Raw genomic sequence first — 23,740 nt, forward strand, 5'->3', positions numbered from 1 at the left:
CGAGGCTTAATACCTGGGTGACGAAATAATCTGTACAACAAACCCCCATGACATATGTTTACCTACATAACAAACCTGCACCTGTATCGCTGAACTTTAAAAAAAAGTTAAAAAAATTACACATAAATGAAGTTTTCCTTGTCACACAGAACATTTTTATTCCTGCTAATAGATTCCTTATGATTTGAGATACATTTAGAATATTTTAATGAAATAAAACTCCCTGAGGGCCTAGTTCTCAGTGGAAATCCCCCAATTAAATAACCTATAGCAGAGAGCCCTTCTATTAATTTTTTTAAATTTTTCATTAAAAACCAGCTGGGCAATGAAAAGACAAAAGGATTTAGTTGACTCCCCACCATAGCAAACCATACACAAAGCCGAAAAAGCACTAATCCCCTTCAAAGATCTTATCTTTTTCCATGATGGGCTTGATTACCTATAATAGTTCAGTTGAACAAAAACACGTTTTCATGCTGTCCTGACCTGTAGCTGGTGTTGACACAGAAATTATTTGTGTCCAGGAATACTTGAATAGATGTAGATTAAGGATCAAAAAATTCTTCTCACCATAGATTTAGCAGGACTATTAACAATTGATATACTTTTCTGGCCACTCTACTGGTATTTTGTGGTAAAAGTTTATTGAATTCATGAAATAACTACATTTTTAATCTTCTGTGATTCCTGGGTTACAGCTAGATTTTTCTTATTGACATGGAGTATTACTTTGCTGCTAGAAGAAAAAATACTTTTTTTCAGAAACTAGGAATCACTTTTCTCCCCCAAAACATAATACTTCAATGCTGCTGAAATATTAATTGTATTTAGGAAATAATTGTGTTTATTATCATGTGAGTTTTCTTATGAAGGGTGTATCAAAAGTTACATGTTCTAAAGCAAATAAGTACTAAATTTTCCTCTGTGTAACATCATTTTCATAGTCTCATTGTCATGTTTCTGAACAATTTATTCCTTGTCTTACAGTTAATGGTAAGGTTGATCTGAAAAAGGTGATGAATGAAATGAAATATTTTACAGGTAAGACATTACTAAAACATTTTTACTTGAACTCTAACTCTGTTGAATTTTGCATGGTGCTTTCCCAATATTAAATGTATTCGTGCTAATATTTTACATATTTATATAGAACCGTTCTCCCTTTGGTTATTTAGGACTTGGACGTAAAAATGAATGGTATATTTGAGGAATAAATTTTATTTTCTGTGATTTCTAACAATAATATGCTGATCTGAACCGGTATTTTAATCAGAGGTCACAAGTTGGCCACCCATGGTTGAATCCAGACTGCTATCAACTTTCATAAGGTCTGGAAACACTGAATCTGCATTTACTCACAAAATAGCTGATGTTTTTTCTCTTTGGATAAAGCATGTGCTCTTTGTTTCACCTAAGCCAATTTCACTCCTTTCCTTTACCTCCAGACTCTTGTGAGCTTTTGAGTTAATAACTTCTGGTTTAAGTAGTCAAAATCTAGATAGACACAGAAAATAAGAAGATAAATATTTTTAAAGGATTAAGTGGATTGGGTTGCTTTAAATAATAATCACATAATTCAGCATTAAAAACAAAAAAGACTAGATATCCCTAAATTATAGGCTGATTGTACAATCGGATTTTCTTCAGTGCTAGCATGTCTTTACATTAGGCTTAGGAGACCACTGTCTCTTTTCATGAAGAATCAAGGAAGTTCTATCTTACTCATCCTTAAACACTATTAGAATATGTGAAAATGTAGAATACTATGCAACCATAAAAATGAATGAGATCATGTCCTTTGCAGGGACATGGATGAAGCTGGGAGCCATCATCCTCAGCAAACTAACACAGGACCAGAAAACCAAACACCCCATGTTCTCACTCATAAGTGGGAGCTGAACAGTGAGAACACAGGAACACAGGGAGGGGAACATCACACACCGGGGCCAGTCAGGAGATGGGGGGCAAGCAGAGGGATAGCATTAGGGCAAATAGCTAATGTGTGCAGGGCTTAATGGCTAGATGGTGGGTTGATAGGTACAGCAAACCACCATGGCACACATATACCTATGTAACCAACTTACATGTTCTGCACTTCTATCCCAAAACTTAAAGCAAAATTAAAAAACAAAAGGAATATGTGAGAATACATAAGTAAAGATGTCATTATATGGTCCAGCTTTTTCATGATTTTTGGTAATTATAATATCCTAAAATTGCCATGTGTGAACAACTTTTTTTTCTTTCAAAGGAGACAAAGTTGATACAAATAAACTTAAAAGTGTTTTAGGAAACTTGGGGATTGAGCTCATGCCTGATGAACACTTGAACTTGCTGAAAACATTGCCAGTTAATGGTAAGTCTTATGGATGCCATTGTGATTTTTCAGTAGTCTGGTTTTGTGGATATATAAAAACATTCCAAAATAAACTAAAAATGCTTTTAAAATGTTAAAAGCTAATGCTAATACAAATAAAACTTTCATCACTTAGATTTTAATTGAAAATCATCAAACCTTTCAGCTGTAAGTTGCTGTCAAAGTTCAAATTCATTATTCACATCTTCAGGTTATTGATTAGCTAGATTTGTAGAAACAGATTAAAAGAAAAATAAAAGAGACAAGAAAATAGAGAGAGAGGAGGGGAAAGAAACAGGAGTAGACAGACAATAGAAAGGAACTAAATAAAGTAGCTGCATGTGTTTCTGAAAAATAGAATGTGTCGTTTACCAAGAAGTGGATAATTTTGTACATTGAGAAAAGGCTACATTTCTTAACTTGTTATTAGGTGAAATAAAATCAAAAATTTCAGAAAAATAAAAAATGTTTTTAATTTCATAACCCAAAGATAATCAAAGTTAATATTTTAGAGCATTTTCCTTCAGCACTTTTTAGATAATGAATAGATGATAGATAGATAGATAGATAGATAGATAGATAGATAGATAAAATTTATGTATATATTAATAATTCTCATCTCTTCAGACTATTAATGTGATTCATCATAGAAAACGTTGGTAATACAGATAAGAAAATATCAAAATATTTCTATTCCTACCTCAAAATAATAACTACTATCAAAAATTTGAGATGTGTGGCCTGTAATCCCAGCACTTTGGGAGGCCGAGGCGGGCAGATCACAAGGTCAGGAGATCAAGACCATCCTGGCTTACACGGTGAAACCCTGTCTCTACTAAAAATACAAAAAATTAGCTGGGTGTGGTGGCATGCGCCTGTAGTCCCAGCTACTCAGAAGGCTGAGGCAGGAGAATTGCTTGAACCCAGGAGGAGGAGGTTGCAGTGAGCCAAGATCGTGTCACTGCACTCCAGCCTGGGCGACAGAGTGAGATTCATCTCAAAAGTAAATAAATAAATATAAAAAAATTGAGATGTATATTTCCAGTTTCCTTTCTATGAATATATGTCCTTATTTTATTTGGCAGCCTTGTGGAGAAAACTTTGCAAACATCCTAAAATTTGTCAAGATTAGATTTATTTAAGTAAAGTTGCAAAATGGAAGATATTTTATTTTGTCAAATTTTTTTCCGGAAAAGTTATCGTAATTTGAATTCCCACAAACAGCAGTAGAGAATGTTATTTTCCCTACATTCCCAATACAGAAAAGTGAGCAGGCACATATAATTGTTATCATTTGCATTTTAATCATGTACTACCAAGAGTGAACATTTTGTTACTGTGTATTACCTATTTGCATTTGAAATGTTCCTTAGGCAAAGATTTTAAGTTCTTTCTGAAATTAAGAGATCTGTACTGTCTTCTAACTCTATTTCCAAAATGTTCCGTTTTTTATAGCTGATGGAAAAGTGTATCAGAAAAGGTTGATGAAAGGCATAAAGTCTCTTGAGCGTGAGTAAGCAGTGCAATAAAAAGGCTTAGTCTTAAACTCTTATTTGTACTTTTGAAACATGAATCTTCCTTTCCTATATAACTGAGTCATTATTTATGGCTCCTTCAGTAGATCTGCAAGTTAACGAGTGTTTATTTTACTATGATCTGGCAGGAAGTGTCAAACTTTCATGGATTTTTTCCTCAGCCCTAAAGGAAAAAAAGAAAAATTTAATACGCAGCAAAAGATGAAGAGTTAAGGCTGTCAGATAAGGATTTCAGTCAAAAGCAGGACATATAGTTTGCAAATACAGGCAACAAAAATAACTCCTGTTCTGTGGAATATTGTGGTCATGATTAGCTCTAACTTTTCAGCCTTATTTAAGAATATTTTTGCTTTGTGGGCTTGTTCCCGCAATAAGATTTGGGGAATTCAGTTCTAATTTTTATCCTTCTATTAGCTATAACAGACAAGTTTTTGGTGTTTGTCTTAAAATCTCAACAATAATACTAGGAAATAAATAATATTTTTTCAATGTGATAAAACTCTTGCTCAATAAAGAAGAAAAATAATACAGCAGCATGAATGCATAGTCCAATTTTAGAATCATTCTGCTTTACCATATTCCTTTCCTATTCCTTACTTAGAAGGCAGTGTTGATGTCAATAAGCTGGACACTCTTTTAGAAAACATGGGGATAAAGATCACGGAAGAGGAATTCATGGATCTAACAGAAAGACTACCAGATGACTGTGAGCACTGTAATCACCCCTATACTTTTTAAGGGGTACTTATTCTTTTAAACTTGAAAATGAGAATTTCTCAAACCAGATCATCAAAATATCAAGACTTTTCAAAAGTTTAGCGAAGAACTCAGTCTCAAAGTCAGGGAAAAAATCATTTCTCTTAATCTCTTCATAATTTCAATTAATCTAAATTAATCTAAGAGAAATAATTATCTAAATTAATTCAATTAATCTAAGATAATCTAATGATTCTCTTAATCACTTCAATTAATCTAAAATCCAGTTTTTCCCCTATGGATACTAAGCATTGCATAAAATGAAGCCAAGATTTTGTTAAGCCAGAAAATGATCAGGAGGTAGCATTCAAAATGGAAGGGAAGGATTTATTAATAGAAGGAAAGGAGATCACCTCATATTTTCTTCTCTCATAAAGAGAATCCGGTTCCCACATTCACCATTCTATTAAAAAATACTCTTACTTAGCTGACTGCAACATCCTAGCAGACAAATCCAGTGTGCACCACTCACCTTTTTCTAACTTGAGTTCTCTGATGCCTTTAATAATATTAAACTTTTTTCTTTTATTACAACTCTCTACATTCTCAGCTGCTATGAATTCATGCTCTCCATAATTTTCTTCTCTGCCTTTCCTGAGGCTCATTGTTTATGGACTTCTATTCCTCCCCTCAAATTAGTGGGTTAAGTGAGCATTTTTTAATGAAATAGTATAGAAGAGAAAAGAAAATATCAGAGCATATGTCACACAGTTAGGCTAGATATTATTTCATGAAACTTTATGATATGTGTGTGTGTGTCTGTGTGTCTGTGTGTGTGTGATATGGTGGGTGTTCAGAGTTCTTAGTGAAGCTTACAATAAAAATTTTTGAAAAATACTGGTTTAAATGATAGTGATATAACAGTTCTATTCTCAGTCTGTTGTTCTTTCCACAACCACATTTCTAGATGATTTCACTTACCTGTGTATGTTTAAGATTTCAAATCTTTGATCTCAAACCTAGACTTATCCCATGTGATTCAGTCTAGGATAGTAAAATCCTTTTATCTCTATTGACTGAGACAAGCATTTGGTCAGATCATCTTAAAATCTTGTTAAAATAAAGGATCATAAAATGATATATAAATACCTTAAACATTTTACTTGAAAGAAAAAAATAGGCCCAAGGCCATTTTTATTTAATGTAGGCATTCTCTTTCGGGATTTTCTTACATAAACATATTTATTTATTGTCTACACTCCTAATTTCAGTTTCTTTTAAGAATAAAGTATTTTTCTTTTAAGTTGACCAGAAGGCAGGGCGCCATGCCTTACGCCTGTAACTCCAGCATTGGGAGGGAGGCCAAGGCGAGTTGATCACTTGAGCCTAGTAGTTCTAGACCAGCCTGGGAAATGTGACAAAACCCCATCTCTACAAAAAAATACAAAAGTTAGCCAAGGGTGGTGGCGTGCACCTGTAGTCCCAGCTACTCAGGAGGCTCAGGAGGGAGAATCGCTTGAGCATGGTAAATCCAGGCTGCAGTGAGCCATGATTGTGCACTGCACCACTCCAGCTCAGGTGACAGAACAAGACCCTGTCGAAAAAAATTTAAATTAAAATTAAAAAAAAAAAAGTTGACCAGAAATTTCAGTCTGAATCTATCTAGGTTTTAGTTATTTCTCCAATCTTTTTACAGTTATCTTATTCACACCAAATTCAGCAGAACTTTTTTAGCAATTTGCCTTCACTGGAATATTCTGAATTATTCAAATGTGTTTTCTATGAGAAAAACTCCCTTTTCCATTAATAGTTCATCAGTTTATATAATGATTGAATTATCATCAATTTAATAAAAAGTAGAACTATTTATAAATAAGTCAACAACTTAACCCATAACATAGATGCACTGGATTACTAAAATGGAAGCCTACTAGCTGTGAAAATTTGGCATGCCATCAGCATCAGTCTGAATGTGAGAATTCAGAGTAGAAAGGGAAAATCAAGTTTAGACCATCAGGTTGGTTAAATTGAGGTAAATTAAGAAATCTTCTCCTATAATAACAAATCCCTATTCAGACATAGCTTTTTCACTGATAATCCAAACTCAGCAAATAAAGGATAAAACAAAAATCATGAATTACCTCTCTAATTCATAATTTTTAAAAATTCTGTCACCATTTTTTATCCACAGTTACCATGCAATAATCTACAAATTATCTTTGGCATCTCATGCTCTCTCATTTTTTTCCTCTTAAAAATCTCTTGGCTATCTTGACTACTCTAACCTTAATTCAGATCTTCATGATCTCTGGCTTAAACTACTAGAAAAGCCTCCTGACTGGTCTAATAATCATATCATTGCCTTCAATTTCTCTATGTAAACTAGCCAGGATGATTTTGCTAAGGTGAAAATCTGACATTATTATTCTTCACATTAAAACTCTTCAATGATCCTTCATAGCTTATATACATTGAGTCTTACAATATGCCAGGCACAGTGCTAAGCATTTTATCAATTGGCTCATTTAATCAATTTATTTATTCATGATATCTGTTGAACACCCATGTCTCAGCCTATTTTAGTCTTAGGGATACAACCATGAACAACACAAATTTATGTAAACTTCACAGAGCTAGGATTATCTTTTTTCAGTGCTCTATTCCAAGATCCAGACAGAACCAACTCAGAAACCAACTGTTAACTGTTACTCTGACTCCATTCAACCTCTTTTGACTCATCTTTTCACTCCTTACGTGGCATTTTTCCCTTGAGCAAGATTTAAAGGCATTAGTTCACCACACACTGTGCTGTTAATTGCTCCTTTTCCTGGGATTCTTTCATTGTCGTCCAATAATAGAAAATAACATAATGTCGTAAACAATGGCCTTCAATATATACCAGCATGTGTTATCATCCATTCCAAGAGAAACAAGGAATTAAAAACAGAATGCATTCAAAAAGCTAGAGAAAACATTTTACCTAAGGTAGACTTTATGGTCCAAGAAATCTTAGTTCTTATTGCTGATAATAGAGCTCTTTATTAAAGCCCAAGAATTATAAATATTAAAATGACAACATGTAATCCTTCATCTAGGTTTTACTTCATAATTTAAATAGTTAATGCTTTATGCTTTTCTTCCAAGATTGGCTTTATCAGTGTCCAAATGTTGCCTTGTCTTACAGCTGAAAAGAAAGTCAAACTAAATAAGTTGATTAAAGAATTGAGTGCTGTTTTAGGTAAGTGAGAAATTAACTTTTTACATGATCTTTCCTACCATCCCTTCATTCTCTTATTAATTTTGCCATTTTAACCTTTCATTAATTGTTTTTATTTATCTGCTTTGGATCACCTACACTTTTACAACCAATAGAGGTACTAGATCTTGGCACAAGATATAGGATACTTCAGAATTGAGGTAATAGCTGAGACATTTCTGTGAACAAAATTATTTGGATGGATCATCAATATCATAATTTTCAGGGAAATTATATTAACTTCATATTATGTGTAGTAATTTTCTCCTATATTATGATGACATGATTTTTATTATAAATAAGAGAAATAAGTTATATTTCTGAGTCTGGTAATTTACTCTGCATAATACAGCAAGTGTGCTCATGTCTTTGTTGCTCATCTAGCAATAGAAGATGCTGCTACCATCCAGGCACGGTGACTCATGCCTGTAATCCCAGTACTTTGGGAGGCCAAGGTGGGAGGATGGCTTGAGCTCAGGAGTTTGAGACCAACCTGGGCAACATGGCAAAATTCCATCTCTATAAAATATAAAAATTATCTTGGCATAGTGGCATGTGCCTGTGGTCCCAGTTACCAGGGGTGCTGAGATGGGAGGATCACTGGAGCCTGGAAGGTGGAAGTTGCAGTGAGCTGAGATAGCGCCACTGCACTCCAGCCTGGGTGACAGAGCAAGACCCTATCAGAGAGAGAGAGAGAGAGAAAAGAAAGAAGAGGAAGCAGCTGCATCAATAGTATTTGATATTGCTATGTAGCCATGATAGCAGACTTTTCTTAATAGTATGAGAATGTTTTTAGTCCTAAGTCTACCTTTTGGTCCTCCCTCAATGAGAGCCACAGGGGAAACCATCAGGAATTGTCCAGACCTCCACTATTGCTGATTCTGCTTGAGATGAGCTGACATCTCAATGTCAAATCAGGATGATTTCATCCTGTTTTTGTCTTTGAATCATTTGTTAAATTATCTGTTGATACAGTGGCTGCATAGAAGCACTTGAGACTCCGAAAAGCAGAACTCAAACAGTGTGAGGCAAACAAAACTGAAAATATTATAAGAAGGGACTGGAAGGTATTCTGGAATCATGGCCAAACATTTGTCAGGCATGAATGAAAACTAGTCTAACCAATCCTTTAAGTCTACCTTTAAAACTCGAGTTTTCTTTTAGCTTAGATATAAATGTCTAAGTGTGAATCCTGGGCAACATGGCAAAACACCGTCTCTACAAAATATACAAAAATTAACTGGGCATGGTGGCACATGCCTATGGTCCCAGCTACTAGGGCGGGGGTGGGGGGCACTGAGGTGGGAGGATCTCTTGAGCCAGAAAGGCGGAGGTTGCATAAGCTGGGATAGCACCACCGCACTCCAGCCTGGGTGACAGAGCAAGACCCTATCTCAAAAAAAAAAAAAAAAGAGAAAAAGAAGAAAGGAAGAAGAAGAGGAAGAGGAAGTGTGATTGCAAGTACAATGTAAAGAATTAGCAATGTGGCAATTCTCCCTGTTTATCAAAAGAAAATTCACAAAAGAGTCACAAAAGTATATGTATGCTTATATATGGTAACTGAGTTCACCAGCCAAGCAAATGTTACAAAGAGCTGTATATCAGTAACTTGAAAATCATCAATCCTGGAATACAAAATTTTAAAACTGATTTTCTCTCACAAATAAAAAGATAGTGAGTGCTTTCTCAAATTTTATTTAAGTTTGACTAGTTACCTTTGCAAAAATTTATGGCTAGTCCCACAAACCTCCAACCATTAGTCCTTAAGACTAGTTTGGATTGGGCCTGTGGTTTTCATCCTTTGTGACATATTCACTTATACACTCAACAGAATAAGACAACAAGAACAAAACAAAAATAATTGAGGCATGACTCAATTATTATATTAGGGAAATTATATTAACTTCATATTATGTGTAGTAATTTTCTCCTACATTTTGATGACATGACTTTTATTATAAATAAGAGAAATAAGTTATATTTCTGAGTGTGGTATTTACTCTGCATAATACAGCAAGCATGCTGATGTCTTTGTTGCTCATCTAGCAATAGAAGATGCTGCTACCGTCCAGGCACGGTGACTCACGCCTGTAATCCTAGTACTTTGGGAGGCCAAGGTGGGAGGATGGAAATTATATTAGGAAAATTCCCTAATATAATTGAGGCATGACTTTATTCAAATAGAGAAGCAAAAGTTAAAGCAAAGCAAGTAGTGGAAGAATAGGCAGGTTAACAGCAAAAATATTTACCACATATACTACAAATCAAAAAGTCTAATTATATTACACAAAGAACTAGCACTAAGGACAAAGACAAATCCTGGGATAACAAAATTAATTTGCCCACAAGAACTCAATACAACACAGTAAGAGCTCAAATTGTTGACTTACACGACAGCAAATGTGAAGGACAAATAGAAATTATACATAAGAGTCCTGGTGAGTACCCCAGTTGGTCCAACAAGCCCCATGGAATGCTGCCAGATGGAGATCTTCAAAATAAATAGACCCTTCAGGATTTTTAAAGGCCGACACAACTAACAATTATTTGAAATAAAAAGCAAAGCTGGTCAGTCACAGTCACAACTGTGCAGAACAGAATGCTTACATAAGATTTGGGGGAAGTATAGAGTTGAGTGATGGGCAAACTCAGAGGCATGGGTAGGTTGACATCATCTGTAGAAACATGATTTCTCTGGTAAAATTGTTATTGATTGGTTGGTATTCACAAAAGTGTTAATTGAAGTGTGACTGTTCCCATGTGGCTGACTTTCAGAAGCAAGAAGCTGTGACTGATTGGTTGGCCTGCAGAAGTGTGTTACTTTTAGTAATTTGTCATTGAGTGATTAAACAGATTTAAAACCAGTCTGGTGGTTCCTTGTTGCCATTATGTGGAACAATCAGTCTTTTATTTTTGGAATACAAAAATACAAGTACTTTTTAATTTTCAATAGCTATACAGATTCTCATAGTAGACAATGGAGGAGAAATGAACCCACTGTTTCTCCTGATATGTACACAGCTGGATCCAAGTACACAGGATAGAAGTCATCACAATATCCACAACTAAAGTTATATCAAGTTCCTCTGCCATGCCTCCTCCATAGGCTAGGGCACCATTGCCCTCCACTCTATTTACGCTGTCCTATCATCTGGTTCTATGGATATGATGGAGGAAGGTCCCCAATCCAATTCATTAACAAGACAGAAAAAGAAGACCCAGTAGTAACAATTCGGGTCCCTTGCCCATTTTTTGATCAGGTTTTTTTTTCTTACTATTAAGTTCTTTGAGTACCTTATATATTTTGGATATTAACCTTTTATCAGATGTGTGGTTTGCAAATATTTTCTCCCAATCTGTTGGTTGTCTCTTCACTCTATTAATTGTGTCCTTTGCTGTTTAGAAGCTTTTTAGTTTGCTGCAATCCCATTCATCTGTTTTTAGTTTGGTTACCTATGATTTTGTGATCCTATCCAAGAATATCGTTGTCTAGACCAAAGTCATGGAGCGTTTCCCCTATGTCTTCTTCTAGTAGTTTTACAATTTCTAGTAGTTTTACACCACTGATTTTTCTATGTTGATATTATATCCTGCAACCATACTGAATTGGTTTATTGGTTCTAATAGTGTTTTGTTGGAGTCTTTAGGGTTTTCTTTATGTAAGATCATGTCATCTGCAAACAGACAACTTAACTTTTTCTTTCCAATTTGAATGCCTTCTATTTCTTTCTCTGAAACTGTAACTTTAATGAGTGAGATAAGGGTCTAATGTCATTCTTCTGCATGTGAATATCCAGTCTTCCTAACACCATTTATTGAAGAGACTGTCCTTTCCCCATTGTGTGTTCTTGGTACATTTGTCTAAAAATCAAAATTGACCATAACAGTGTGGATGTATTTCTGGACCTCTATTCTGTTCCATTGTTTGAAATGTGTCTGTTTTATGCCAGTACTATGCTGTTTTGATTCCTATAGATTTGTAGTAGGTTTCCAAATTCAGTAGTGTGATGCCTTCGGCTTTGTTCTTTTTGCTCAAGATTGCTTTGGCTATTTGGGATCTTTTGTGTTTCCATACTAATTTTAGAATTGTTTTTTCTATTTTTGTGAAAAATGTCATTGGAATTTCAGTAGGGATTGCATTGAATTTATAGATCACTTTTTTGATGGTCAAAATTAATTTATTTTGGATATTGCATGTATTCTCATTTTAAAACTTCTTTTTTTTAAGTTCAGGGTTACAAGTGCAAGTTTATTACATAGGTAAACTTGTGTCATGGGAGCTTGTTGTACAGATCATTTCATCACCCAGGTATTAAGCCTAGTACTCATTAGTTATTTTTCCTGTGAATGTATAGATCACTTTGGGTAGTATGAACATTTTAGCAATATTAATTCTTCTAATCTGTGGACACAAGATATCTTTCCATTTATTTGTTTCATCAATGTTTTATAGTTTTCAGGATACAGATATTTCACCTTCTTTTTTTAAAAAAATCTGATTTATTGATATATACTTACTTACAGTAAAATTCATCCTTATGTGTACAGTTCTGAGTTTTGACAAAAAATACAATCATGTAATCCTCACCACAATGTAAATTTATTCCTAAGCTTTTTTGTAGCAATTGTAAATGTGATTAGTTCCTTGATTCCTTTTTCAGATAGTTCATTGTTACTGTATTAGAAACACCACTGATTTTTCTATGTTGATGTTGTATCCTACAGCCATACTGAATTGGTTTATTGATTCTAAGTGTTTTGTTGGAGTCGTTAGGGTTTTTGTTACGTAAGATCGTGTTATCTTTAAACAGTCAACTTTTTGTTTTCAATGTGAATGCCTTCTATTTCTTTCTCTTATAAGTGGGATTCCCTGGAAACCATCATTCTCAGCAAACTAACATAGGAACAGAAAGCCAAACACTACATGTTCTCACTCATAAGTGGGAGTTGACCAATGAGAACACGTAGACATAAGGAGGGGAACATTACATACCAGGGCCTGTCAGGGGTTAAGGGACAAGGGGAGGGAGAGCATTAGGACAAATACCTAATGCATGTGGGGCTGAAAACCTAGATGATGGGTTGATAGGTGCAGCAAACCACCATGGCACCTATATACCTATGTAACAAACCTGCACGTTCTGCACATGTGTCCCAGAACTTAAAGTAAAATTTTTTTTAAAAGTGGGCTTCCTGGTCTTGTTCCTGATCCTAGAAGGAAAGTTTCAATTTTTCGCCATTGAGTATGTTGTTAACTGTGAGTTTGTCATATATGGGCTTTATTGTGTTGAAGAACATTTATTCTATATACAATTTGTTGAGTTTTTATCATAAAAGGATGCTGAATATTGTTGAATGCTTTTCTACATCTATTGAGATGATCATATGTTTTTTTCCTTCATTCTGTTAATATGGTATATCACATTTATTGATTTGTATATGTTGAACCATCCTTGCCTCCAGGGATAAATCCCACTTGATCATAGTGAATGGTCCTTTTAATTGATGTTGAATTAGGTTTACTAGTATTTTGTTTATGATTTTTACATGTATGTTTATCAGAGATATTGGCCTATAATTTTCTTTTCCTCTAGTGTCCTGGGCTGGCTTTGCTATAAAGGTAATGCTGGTTGAGGCCCCATTTTGCAATATACTCTCTATCAAGCATTTATTATGTGCATTTTATGGACATTGTACTACTTAATAATATAATTTATGTAATCTATGTACTTTTCAATATGAAATGTACGTGCCTCACATTTTACTCTCCTAACATAATGATTATTTTAAAAATATCAGGAGAAATGGCGATTCCTCAAGGATCTAGAACTAGATGTACCATATGACCCAGCCATCCCATTACTGGGTATATACCCAAAGGATTATAAATTATGCTGCTATAAAGACACATGCACACGTATGTTTATTGCAGCACTATTCACAATAGCAAAGACTTGGAATCAACCCAAATGTCCATCAGTGACAGATTGGATTAAGAAAATGTGGCACATATACACCATGGAATACTATGCAGCCATCAAAAAGGATGAGTTTGTGTCCTTTGTAGGGACATGGATGCAGCTGGAAACCATCATTCTTAGCAAACTATCACAAGAACAGAAAACCAAACACCGCATGTTCTCACTCATAGGTGGGAACCGAACAATGAGATCACTTGGACTCAGGAAGGGGAACATCACACACAGGGGCCTATCATGGGGAGTGGGGAGGGGGGAGGGATTGCATTGGGAGTTATACCTGATGTAAATGACGAGTTGATGGGTGCAGCACACCAACATGGCACAAGTATACATATGTAACAAACCTGCACGTTATGCACATGTACCCTACAACTTAAAGTATAATAATAATAAATAAATTTAAAAAAAATATCAGGAGAAATAGTTAAACTTCTATACTGTAAGAAAAGAACTAAATTATTATTTGTTTTATTTTTACCTTTGAAATTATTATAATGGTATATGAGTGAAAATATTGTTAGTTAACATTATTTGTGTTCTTCTCAAATTTATTTTTGTCACAATTTCTATCTCTTTTCTAGGAAAACAGGTAGATGTCTGTGACCTAGAAGATGCACTAAAAGACATGGAAATAGAGGTCCCATATGAGGACTACTTGCATTTAGTAAAAACTTTGCCGCTTGATGGTAAGAATTTAAACTGTATGTATCCTTCAAAGGGCTTCAGAGTGCTTTTGAGATTGTGAGCTTTTCTTCTAAAATGATACAAGATTGTTACTAGGGTTTTTTTTTAAGTCAAAGTATGGTAAGAAAGCAGATAAATCTGAGATTTTCTCCTATTTTTCATTAACACAAATTTATTTGTATTCAGTTTAAAATTCCATACATGTATCTTCCCACTATTTATGTTATGATAAGTATATCATCTTATAGTATGTTATGATAAATATTGTTAGATATGTTATGATAAATATGTTAGACATATGATGCCATAGTTCTTTGAAAAATTACCCAGCATCCTATTAAACTCACACTATGTTGATACAAACAAAAGATATAGTCAGAGGTTGAGATTCTACTTCTAGTTTTAAAAGCTTTTAGAATTACTAGATTTTTGCCAAAAAAAAAAAAATCTGGTTAATTTGATTTTTATTAACATAAACAGTAGCTATTGTACTCCTTCATGCCAATAAGACATGTGTATTGTTGTTATTGATTGCATTAATGAACCTGATAGTATGGGGGAGAATGTAAAATGGAAAAGTAAGAGGGGTATAAGGAAAGAAGTTAGAGATAAAGGTAAATAAAATGGGATATAAGTTTCAAAATGTTTAAGCCAATAATTATTGCTTTTGTGTAAGTGTGGACAGATCTACCTCATTAAAGTGTCTCCAAATAATCTTCGTAACTAATTGAGAGAAAAGTAGGTAAATTTCAGAGAAAAATATTTAAAACTCCATCTTTCTGAAATTATGGGATTAGGGGAAGAATTGTCACATTTTTATTGTTTAGCAAGTCTCCCTTTATTGTTCTCTGACCTGAATTGTGTCTTTTCTTACAGCTGAAGGAAAGGTGTATCAAAAAAGGTTGCTGGATGGTATAAAGACTGTTAAAAGTAAGTGCAAAGTATGGTGAGAAAGCAGATAAATCTGAGATATTCTCCTGTTTTAATTTATACAAATTTATTTGTATGAAATTTAAAATCCCATATATACATCCTACCAATATTTATGCATATGTTAGATATATTATGCCGTAGTTCTTTGGAAAATTACCCAGCATCCTATAAAACTTGCACTATGTTGATATAAACAAAAGATATCGTCAGAGGATGAGATTCTACATCTAGTTTTAGTGGTGACCCTATTTGTACCCTTAACTAGATCTGATTAAACTTTATGTCTTGATGATTAAAGTGACAACTGTAACACATATGAATTAAGAAGGATTTTTTTCATATCTTAGTATTCCTTTTTAATATTTTGTCTCTCCTAAGGAGGAAAAGTTGATATAAATTACCTGGATAAATTTCTGGAAAATATGGGGATTGAGCTCTCAGAAAAAGAACTTGAAGATTTTTCAAAAGACCTACCAGTTGATGGTGAGCATTATAGATAAAAATGTATTATGTTTAAGACAGCTTGGGTTTGAAAGCATACATAGACCAATGAGAGTGGTTAATTGATACTAATAGGGCATTTTTAAAAGCTTAGAGCAGAATTCAGGTCAGATGAAAACATATTTCCTCTCTTTAATTCAAGTCCAGCAAATGTATTCCATTATGGATAATAAAATTGGTGAGGGTACTAACAGACCTCTCTCAGGTCAAAGAATGAAGAAAAGAAGAAAAATAGAATGTGAAAGATTTAAAAGAAACGTTACACAATATGTGAGAGAAAAGGAAAACTCTCTATGATGAGGCATGGTTAAAACTGATTAATGGTGATTTCTAGTACATATGATTCAGCTGTTATGAAATAGAAAGATTAACATGTAATAGACCTAGAATAGAAATGACATTAGAAATGTTAAGAGATGTAACTATGAATAGTCAGTCTAATATTACTATTCTAATAGGATACTACATGTAATATGAGGTTAGATTTTAAATATGTTAGTAAAATGAAAATTTTTCAGAGGAAAAAAGTGCCAGTATTGATTCAAGAAGATATGAAAATATAGATACACCAATAATATTTGATAAAATAATTTTACCTGTAAACTCATCTACCACTACCCATCCCTCCAACAAAAGGTGATAGCCTCAAATGGTTTTCAAAGTAAGTTCTTTCAAATTTTCAAAAAATTTTCGGTTTAATGTTATGCAAACTGGTCCAGAGGACTCCAACTTGAGTTGATGAAAAAAGCAAAATCTGGCTAGTTTTCTTCTCCTCTAATACCTAACAAAATGAACAACAGAATTTTTAAAAAAACAAAAATAAGCAAAGGAAATTCAACATGAATCAAATAATAAAAGGGAACCAATTTAATGCCATAAATGTTAAATGGGGACAGAAAAGGAAATAAAGACTCTACCCTGGAAACAATAGTACAGCAGAGCTGGGCTCCTCAAAACCTTTCTCACTCTTCAGAAACTAAACTGGTAAGCTGCAAAATCCAGAGAATTCACAATAAAGTGCCCAGACCTAGGGTAAAGCAAATTGAATAAATAACTTTTTTCCTTCTCAACTTACTAGGAAGAAGTAGAAACAACTGTTAGGGATGAATTAGTAAAGAAGGGGAAATGAACAATATAAATCACTCATCTCCTCATCCTTTCCTTTTATTCTAGATCAAAGGGAATACTGAATGTTGAACAGGATAAAATTTTTTTCCACCTACTCCTGAAGATTCCTCTAAAGTTTCACAATATCAGGGGCAAAGAGAAATTTATAAATCATTAACAGGAGTAAAAACAAACTATACACAAAATGATAAAAGAATCTTATATTACCAACATTTGATTCAAAAAGAAATAGAAAAATATTTATTTCAAAGTGCTAGAGAAAAATAACTTTGAACACCAAATATTCAAGGATTCGAGTGAAATAGACATTTTCAGGCAAACAAGAACACAGAAGTTTACTAGCCATGGACTTTCTCTAAACAAATTACTAAAAGATGTATTCTAATAAAAACAAAATGAATACAGGGGAAGTAATGAAGGAAAGAACTTATTCTTAAATCTAAGTGGGTATTGCATATTCAAAAATGTAATTTCATAGTCTAGAACTAAAACTCAAGATGATACCAACATTCTAGTTGGGGGCAGGTGTCATGGGTGGCAAAAACCGAAAGAACCGCCTTATTGTTGCTCTGTGACTGCTCCATGTCTTACAGTTGATGAGAAGGTTGATCTGAAAAACATGATGCTGAGAATAAAAGATTTTACAGGTAAGTTTTTTTTCCAGGAGGTTTATTCTCTCTTCCATTGAGGTCTTAGTATTTTGTGACACTCAGCTGTAGCAGGATACTTTAGCATGGGGTTATCCACCATGTTTGGCATGTACATATCAGCCAAGTAAACCCAGTTACAATACATCCTGTATCTCCAATGGGAGAGAGCAAAATGCACTCCAAGGCACTAAAGAAGGGCAGGTTCTCAGTGGATTTCATTATTATTATTATTATCATATTCTATGATAATAGACTGTATTTTAGCACACTTTTAGATTTACAGAATTGAGCATATTGTATAGAGAGTTCCATCTACCCATCCTTCCACTCCCCTTTATCCCAAGCACACAATCTCCCTGCTATTAACATCTTGCATTAGTATGGTACATATGTTACAATTAATAAACCAACATTCATACATTACTATTAACTATAATCTATAGTTTACATTAAGTTTCACTCTTTGTGTTGCATAGTTCTATGGGGTTTGACAAATGCATATAGATATGTACCTACCATTACAGTTTCATACAGAATAGTTTCACTGCCCTTAACATCCCCTGTGTTTCACTTATTCATCTTTTCCTCCCTTCCTTCCCCCCACCCCCCTTCCTCTACTTTGTTAAATGGATTATGAAAGGCAGGATAGCATTCTACAACCCTAGAATATTAGCCAGAGTGGCTTTGCCTCTTGACTCCTGTTCCATCAGGAAGGTCGGGGGCTGCTGCAGGTGAGTTTCCATAACACTGAAACCCTAATGTTTCACAGTAAATTATATTTTAGATGCTGTTTCCCCAATAGTCTATTGTTATATTAACTTTGTCATTTTACCCAGTTATTGTAAAATATTTCTGCCTGATAAAATCAATTTGATCTTGGATAAACTTTTAAAAATAAACCACATAACATAGTCTTGATAAAAACTCCAATGTTCTGAGGAAATATTTTTTCACCTGTATATGTTTTTTGCTGAATGTATATAGCCAAATTTCAGGCAAGCACAATAATAAATAGGATAAAGTTTGCAAAGCTCAAGATACATGTAGTTTCATTAATGATCAGCTATATCATTCAGTATGATATCTCTTGCCAGAATTCTGTTGGCAATTGGTAATCCAATTTGTTAACTAGATTTAATTTTGTACATTATCCTCAACATTAAGAGACCCTTCATTATATTGATATTATAGGAACAGGTTTGCCTTGACTTCTGTTGTCACACTGTACTTGCACGTTCCATTTTGCCTTTGCTCTTTAACTCCAAATTGAGAGTGATGCTATATAAAATATAAGTATTTTAAAAATCACTCAAATAGGTTAGTATGAACTTAAAATTATTTTTTAAAGTTACTAATTTATAAACTTTTCACCTGTTAACACTCCATCTTTTCAAAGGAGAAAAGGTTGATGCCAGAGATCTGAAAAATGTTCTTGGAGACATGGGGATAGAAGTCAATGATAAGGACTGCGTGGAACTGCTAAAATTACTACCAATTGATGGTGAGCTGTATGTTACTGTGAACTCTAGGCAGTTTAGTTTTATGGTTCTACTCTTGAAATGTATATGTGAAAGCGATGTGTGTTCGTATGTTACCTGCACACATCCTCCAGCTGTTTCCATATGAACAGTCTTTCTGTTACTATGTGCTCACTCAGGTACAGAATTTAACCCCCAAAAGAATCCTTTTCCACAAAACCATTGCTGAGGTGGAAAGATGTTACTGATGATTTTGCAAGGAGGAAAAGGATTTATATCTGCTGTCTCTCAGTAAACATTGCCAAAGTCCTCATGAGAATTCCTGTTCTTTCCCAGAATCACTTTTCTAAGTATTGCCAATGGAGATTCCCTTTTCCTGACCCTTATCTCTCACAGAGCTAAACCCTAAAAATTCTTTCCTCTGTTCTCAATTTCTGAGAGGATACCAAATTTATCTCTCCTCTCTATTAGGAGTGTTGTTTCTTTCTTCCCTTAAACACAAAGGCCCCACATCTTCCCAACATAAGCTTTTGCTTATTTATCCCTGCAAACAATTCTTATACCAACTGCTAGAAAATTAAATTTTTCCATATGTTTTACCAGTTTGGAAGTTATAAAAACCTTCAAGCATGAGCTTTGCCACCAAGGACTAAGCAAATCCCTACTGCTACCCATTAGGCCATTGACATGTCAAACTTTAGGTGTAGAAGGAAGTAAACAGAATGAAAATGTGATAGAAATAAGGGATGAGAGGAGTTTCAGCCCTGTAATACATAAACCAACAGTTACTTTCAGTGTCAAAGAGTAAGTAGATTTATTAATAATAACATCTAGACTTATTAAGTCCTAATGATGAGGTGTTGTACTATCCTCACCACACACAATGATGACACATTATCTCCATCTTACGGTGGTGGAAACAGAGGCGTAGAAAGAGTAAGTAACTTGCTTGAGGCCACGAAGGCAGGCTCTTGACCTCTATACCAGATTACCACTCCATATCATAATGAAAGCTTTGTTTGTTGCTTAACTTCATCATGATTTGAAGGTGAAAGAGGGTCAACTTTAAGGTCAGTTTCACAAAGAAAAGTCTGCCCCTTATAGTCTCTTAGTGAGCCATTCTCTGTCCTGAACTGTGCCTTTTTTTATAGGTGATAAGAAAGTTTTTCGGAATAGATTGCTAACGGGTTTGAAGTCTTTCAAAGGTGGGTAATAAATGTGATGAGAAAGCATATAAGATTGAGATTCTCAATCTTTGTCTTTATTCCTAGTTATGAGGGCATGATTCTTCTGCCACCTCTTCTATTTATCAATTATATATTGATCTTGTAGTCTTTTATGTGTGTATGCTGTGTAAGCTTGATCCCTGGATCAGACTCAAAGGAAACAGTCCTAAGTGTCTCCACTTTTGTCTTTCTGTTTAATTTTAGATAGGTCTAATTAAAGTTATGGCCTTCACAGTGCTGAAAATAACCATCATAATGTTCAGTTGTGAATTGATAGTGTTCTTTTATTTTATTCAATGTAAAAAGTGTCACATGTCCAATAAATAATCTTATTTATTTATTTATTTTGATACAAAGTTTCACTCTTGTTGCCCAAGCTGTAGTTCAGTGGCACAGTCTCAGCTCAGCACAACCTCCACCTCCCAGGTTCAAGCGATTCTCCTGCCTCAGCCTCTGCGTAGCTAAGATTACAGGCACCCACCACCACGCCTGGCTAATATTTGTAATTTTAGTAGAGACAGGATATCACCATGTTGGCCACGCTGGTCTCAAACTCCTGACCTCAGGTGATTCGTCCTCCTCTGCCTCCCAAAGTGCTGGGATTACAGATGTGAGCCACTGTGCCTGGCCATATCTAATTTTTTAAAATAACACTCATAGTCCTGCTATCTAATCATAACCACTCTTAATATGTTGAAGCCTATGTAGTTAAAAAATCCCATATAGTCAAAATTACTCTGAAATCCTATTGGAAGATCACATAAAAGTTATCAATATACTAGTCTTGATAAGTTCCAACATAGTCACTTTTTCATCCAATGATGGAATAGATTTCTATAGTTGAGCAATTAGATGAAGCAGTTGGTCAAGAGCCATGATATACAAAAATTTGTATAATACTGGAATCACACTGAGTTAAGATGCTCACAGTATGACAGGCACAGGAGAAATTAGTCCATCTGATGGAGTAATAAATTGATATTGTCTATCTGAGGTTTACTCTACTAATGTGCTTCCTGTCTGTGGAATGGCAGGAAGAATCACAGGCATTATTTACATTGTTTCATGTTTATTTTTACTGGGCATAAGGACTTTAGTAAATATGTTAAACAATCATATAACTCCACCTTATTTTCAAAAAAGTATTTCTTTTCCTGTGGCAAACATCTTTCTTAATGGCTATAGCTAAATAATTTTCTGTGGGTTGAAAATACATTGGTTTACTTAACAATACCCTGTTGTTAGATATTTAAATTCTGGGTGTTTGAATTTGTTTTACTTTTGTAACAAAGACTGTAATGAACACTTGTCCCCTCTTTTGGCACAAGCTTTACTGTATTCCCAAAAGTGGAATTATTGGGCTAAGATTTATGAACTTTTTAAATAATGGAGGTGGGGCCTCACTATGTTGCCCAGGCTGGTCTCGAACTCCTGGGATCAAGCAATCCCCCCACCTCAGCCTCCAAAAGTGCTGGGATTATATGCAGGAGCTACCACACCTGGCCATATTTTGAACATTTTAATGGATCATGATAGTTATTGCCAAACTATTTTCCAATTAGATCATTGCAATTAACTCTCAGCAACAGTCAGGCCTATTGAATGTTAATTTAACTAACAGCATGAAAAGTATTTTTCACATTGTCTTTGTTAGGTTTTTTTAAATCACATTTCTCTCTTTCCTAAGGAGGAAAGGTTGATATCGGTAACCTGAAGACGATTCTTGGGAACATGGGGATCAAGCTCAAAAATAAGGAACTTCAAAGTGTGATACAAAATCAACCTGTTGATGGTGAGCATTGTAAATAACTATTTTGCCTTTTAGGGGAGAGCTTAGAATCTTGGGATCATGTATATTAATTTCTAAAACTAGATTGATTTGAGGCACTTAAGATATTTCTAAGAATCATGGAGAAGAACTTGGTGTGAAAATAAGAAGAAATCCTGTCTTTTGTCATTTTTATTCATCTGGATTATCATCCTGCTCAGCTATAAGCAATGTTGAGAGGATATTCACAACTGTTATTAGGCCAGAGAATGGTAGGGAGAAACAGATATGAGAGCAAGGGGGAAAATGAATAAATAAACAACAAAGAGAGCCAGAAACAATTGATAGAAAAATATCTACAATAGAAAGTAGCAGAACATCATTAATATTTCATCAAGTATCTAACAACCACATGTCACCACCATTTTGAGATATATACAGAAGTTGAAAACATTAGAGGAAAGCATATTGACAATAGATAAAGCATATTGACAATAGATAGAAGCTCAGTGTCTGTGTTATATGTCAGGTTCACATACACGCAAAAATCTTTTATGAATGGTATCTTTTACCATGCTTATTAGAAAGTATCTGAAAACCCAAGAATCAAGGACATAGTACGTTTGCCATATCAAACCCTGTGTTTAAGGAACATGGGCTGACTACCTTGGTCATTCTTACTAATAAAGAATTAAGCACTCAAACCAGGAAATATAAATTTAAGATGAATACAATTTATTAAAATACATAGTCTTTCATTGGGCTGTAGCTTATAATTTTTCTAAGTTCTGTGTCATTGTCCAAATTTTTTGTGCTTTGTATTACAGCTAATGGAAATGTTCCTCTGAAAAAGGTGATGGATGATGTGAAAGCAATTATAGGCAAGTTAAAACGTATTGTAAATATTTAAATTCTGGTTCTTTAATTATTTTTCTCATCTTTTCAGTTAACACATATATTTATAAGCATCATGCTAATATCCCTGAATCTAATAATCAACAAAATAACTAGAATATTTCCAATATCATTGCATCAACCCATGGTTACTCCCCTCCCCATTTCCCTGCACTTTGGGAGGCTGAGTCAGAAGGATCACTTGAGTCCAGGAGTTTGAGGTTGCAGTAAGTTATGACTGTGCTACTGCACTCTGGTTCTGGGCAACAATGCGAAACCCTGTCTCAAAAAAAAAAAATCTTATTAGCTTCATTTCTAAGTATCTTAATGTTCTGCTAATAAAAATGCTGTTTTTTAAAATTATGTTTTCTTTTTTTGGTTAAAGTATGGAAATGCAACTGAGTTTTCTATACTGATCTTTTTTTTTTTTTTTAATTTATTTATTATTATTATACTTTAAGTTGTAGGGTACATGTGCATAACGTGCAGGTTTGTTACATATGTATACTTGTGCCATGTTGGTGTGCTGCACCCTCGTCATTTACATCAGGTATAACTCCCAATGCAATCCCTCCCCCCTCCCCCCTCCCCATGATAGGCCCCGGTGTGTGATGTCCCCCTTCCTGAGTCCAAGTGATCTCATTGTTCAGTTCC

The 23,740-nt window shown here is 34.4% G+C and overlaps 2 protein-coding genes across 3 annotated transcripts in view; both read left to right on the forward strand.

The window, feature by feature from the left end:
- LOC135967733 (EF-hand calcium-binding domain-containing protein 13-like) overlaps positions 1-4,074 on the forward strand; it is a 69,988-nt gene extending 65,914 nt beyond the window's left edge. Inside the window, exons 16-18 of one of the 2 annotated variants that reach the window (XM_065531814.2) lie at positions 988-1,041; positions 2,252-2,356; positions 3,812-4,074. In XM_065531814.2, coding sequence (XP_065387886.1) covers positions 988-1,041; positions 2,252-2,356; positions 3,812-3,873 — 221 coding nt within the window. In that variant the 3' untranslated portion in view covers positions 3,874-4,074. Of the gene's footprint in view, positions 1-987; positions 1,042-2,251; positions 2,616-3,811 lie in introns of those variants that run through there. The other variant, XM_065531813.2, reaches the window with a different exon arrangement.
- Positions 4,075-14,401: 10,327 nt separating this feature from the next.
- Positions 14,402-23,110, forward strand: LOC135967884 (uncharacterized). The gene is made up of 8 exons (XM_065532534.1): positions 14,402-14,510; positions 15,385-15,438; positions 15,820-15,924; positions 17,664-17,717; positions 19,117-19,221; positions 20,350-20,403; positions 22,112-22,216; positions 23,020-23,110. The coding sequence occupies exons 1-8, from the start codon at positions 14,450-14,452 to the stop codon at positions 23,100-23,102; spliced, it is 621 nt and encodes a 206-aa protein (XP_065388606.1). The 5' UTR covers positions 14,402-14,449; the 3' UTR covers positions 23,103-23,110.
- Positions 23,111-23,740: the final 630 nt, after the last annotated feature.

The sequence above is a fragment of the Macaca fascicularis genome, chromosome 16 (assembly GCF_037993035.2).
Source record: "Macaca fascicularis isolate 582-1 chromosome 16, T2T-MFA8v1.1".
NCBI classification, from domain to species: Eukaryota; Metazoa; Chordata; class Mammalia; order Primates; family Cercopithecidae; genus Macaca; species Macaca fascicularis.

Bases quoted from the DNA above. Each gene is read 5' to 3' on its own strand.
- LOC135967884 (XM_065532534.1), top strand. From the start codon at position 14,450: ATGGAAATAGAGGTCCCATATGAGGACTACTTGCATTTAGTAAAAACT. The intron at 14,511-15,384 runs GTAAGAATTTAA...CTTTTCTTACAG, and splicing joins AAAAACTTTGCCGCTTGATG to CTGAAGGAAAGGTGTATCAA. The intron at 19,222-20,349 runs GTGAGCTGTATG...CTTTTTTTATAG, and splicing joins AAAATTACTACCAATTGATG to GTGATAAGAAAGTTTTTCGG.